This window comes from Sinocyclocheilus rhinocerous, unplaced genomic scaffold (assembly GCF_001515625.1).
Source record: "Sinocyclocheilus rhinocerous isolate Xijiao unplaced genomic scaffold, SAMN03320098_v1.1 scaffold730, whole genome shotgun sequence".
In the NCBI taxonomy this organism is placed as follows: Eukaryota; Metazoa; Chordata; class Actinopteri; order Cypriniformes; family Cyprinidae; genus Sinocyclocheilus; species Sinocyclocheilus rhinocerous.
In genome coordinates, this window is record NW_015670605.1 from 549,476 (window position 1) to 552,109 (window position 2,634).

Sequence of the window (2,634 nt, forward strand, 5' to 3'; positions counted from 1 at the left end):
AAGAGGACGATATCCGCTTCGTCATGCCTAGAGCTGATCCGTGCTGGTCGCTGAGGGAATACATCAACTTCGCGCTGTAGATCAGCTTTCACCGTGGACGAAGCCCGGGGTCATCGTATGTGGTTGCCGCAATCCCGCCGGCCGTTCCTCACTCAAGCCCACAGTGTGTGGCGCTGTGTGACGCATTTTATGGAGGACTGTTTCCTGAACCTGCAGAGTAGCATACAATGGGTCTATGCTCAAAGGCTGTTCTATAAAGTGGGGCAGTTCCAACTTTGCAAGGACAGTCTGGCGCTTCTGACTCTCAGCCTGTAAGTACATTTTTTATATTTAAAGAATTTGAAGGGTTGATCTGTTTGGGCAGGACGATCTCATTCATATCTATACACAAATTGTAAATTTCTTGTACAATTGTATGTATAATGCCAGTCACTTCAAAATAAAATTTAAAAAATTTTTTTTTAATAAAAACTGATAAAAAAAATTTAATATTTTTTTTTCATTTTAATAAAAAAACTGCTGCCTTAAATTTTTAAGTATAATCAAATTGGTTGTCATTTCAACTTAAATTACATGAAACTGACTTAAAAACTCAAGTTGAATTTCATATATATATATAGAGAGAGAGAGAGAGAGAGAGATTTAGATATATTTAGAGAAAGACAAAAACAAAAGATGATATAAAAGTTTGTGTCACTCTTTATACATATATTAAAAAATGTATAATGTTAAAGTAGCCTACATGTTACATTGATTAAATGTGATGGTATTAAATAATTGTATGCAATCAAAAATATATATAGCACAATCAATTTAAGAAATTCTTGAATTTACTAAGTCAAAGGGATTGCATAGAATTTTGCGAGAACACTGCTGATTTGTAAAGTTGTTGAAATATTCATAAAAAAATGTAAGTGAGCTATACTTTACATGTGCAAATAAATTAATACTAATGAGATCATGTTGGAGGCAAAGACAACATAACTAGGACACACTAAGTTTCTTAATGTACAATTAAACTGTACAATTACTGTTGCTCAGTTGGTCTAAATTTGACTGGTTTCTGGAGCAAAACTGATCTAAATTAAATTCAACTTACTTGTGTTTTATGCAATAAACAAGACGTGTGATATGAAGAAAAATATCAACATAAAGTGCAACCCTTCACCAGTTTCCATAGCTGTTCATACCAGGTGTCAGGCTCTCAGTCAAGTAATAGTCTTCAGGGTTGATGAACGGCAGCTGTTGCATCACAGACTCTTTCGGGATGAGGTACAACACTTCTGCCACACGTCCATCCTCTATGACAGATATGCGTTTGACAGAGTTTGTGCGTTTGATCCGGGTGCGATCCACATGCTGACTGCATCCTGAGCCGCAGAGCTTTCCCAGGCTGTTCAAAGTGGGAAGGGAAGGCATGGCGGCGGTACCTCAAAATTCTCAATTAGTCCTCAAAAATACACAAACTAGGCCAAAAATGCTTAGGAATTAGTCTTTTCCACAATAGACTGAATAGCCAGGCTAAATGATAATCGATGATCTTCCAAAAAGCCCTTTGACTCAGCGGTCAGAGGTCACGTACCAGCAGGTGAGTCTGCAGAAAGGGCCAAACTCCAACCAAAAGACCTCTGATCTTCAGATTAACAAATCTTAAATCTTCACCCAAATGCTCTCTCGTCCAGATTAAGTGATTGCCAGATGTAATGCTCCTAACCTGAAAATGATACGCCTTACCTCTGCTTCAGGTGAAGACCACAGGTGAACCCCATGCCAGAGTGGAAAGTAAGAAGTGGTTCAAATAGCTCCTTGCCTTCTCCTAAGCGGATTAACCCTGACGTCTACTCCGTGATTATCCCTTGGATGGGCCAAGCAATGCCACCATAGCAGCTGCAATGGTACAAGCTACTTGGTGAGAGTTTGCAGACACAACTAAAAATACTCTCTTCTTGATCCAAATCAAGAATGGTCAGCGTTTAGACAATTCCCTAGCACTGTCTGCTTTCTATTAATACACTCTTAAAAATAAAAGCCCTTTATTGGCATTTATGGTACCATGAAGAACCTTTAACATCCACAGAACCTTTCCACTGCACAAAAGGTTCTTTATAGTGGAAAAAGATCCTTTAGAATATTAAAATGTTCTTCCCAAAAATTGTTCTTTTAAGAACTGTTCACCGAAAGGTTCTTTGGGGAGCCCAAAATGGTTCTTCTATGGCACTGCTGCAAAACCCTCCTTTATTTTTAAGAGTGTACAACTGAAATGTAATGCACAAGATTAGCTGGAAATACATCTGTGCATATTCTGAGAGATATAGATCAGTAATAATCCCATAAACTCCTTTACATTTTTAATCACAGGATTTTCTAATTTAGAAAGTCTAATTTCCAAAGTAAAGCCCATCAGAATGAAATTCAATCTGATGTAACAACAAAAAAGAGACTATATTGCAGCAATAAACTAAATGTTAATTTTTCCATATATGCATGCAGATTCTGTATTTTTGAGCAATACATTTTGTACTATTATTAATATAAAAGCAATTGTTTGGCGCAATGCATAAACAGAGCTAAAATAAGAAAGCAAACTACTGTAGCCCAAATAATGTCTTGTGAGTCTAAAATGAGATTAGAGAT

General features: G+C 37.0%; 1 protein-coding gene across 1 annotated transcript in view; it reads right to left on the minus strand.

Moving 5' to 3' along the window:
* The window catches only part of LOC107734260 (actin-binding LIM protein 1-like), a 40,410-nt gene extending 38,656 nt beyond the window's left edge, over window positions 1-1,754 (minus strand). Inside the window, exon 1 of the mRNA XM_016546174.1 lies at window positions 1,191-1,754. Within this exon, the coding sequence (XP_016401660.1) occupies window positions 1,191-1,419 (229 nt within the window). The 5' untranslated portion in view covers window positions 1,420-1,754. The remainder of the gene's footprint in view (window positions 1-1,190) is intronic.
* Between the last annotated feature and the right edge of the window lie 880 nt (window positions 1,755-2,634).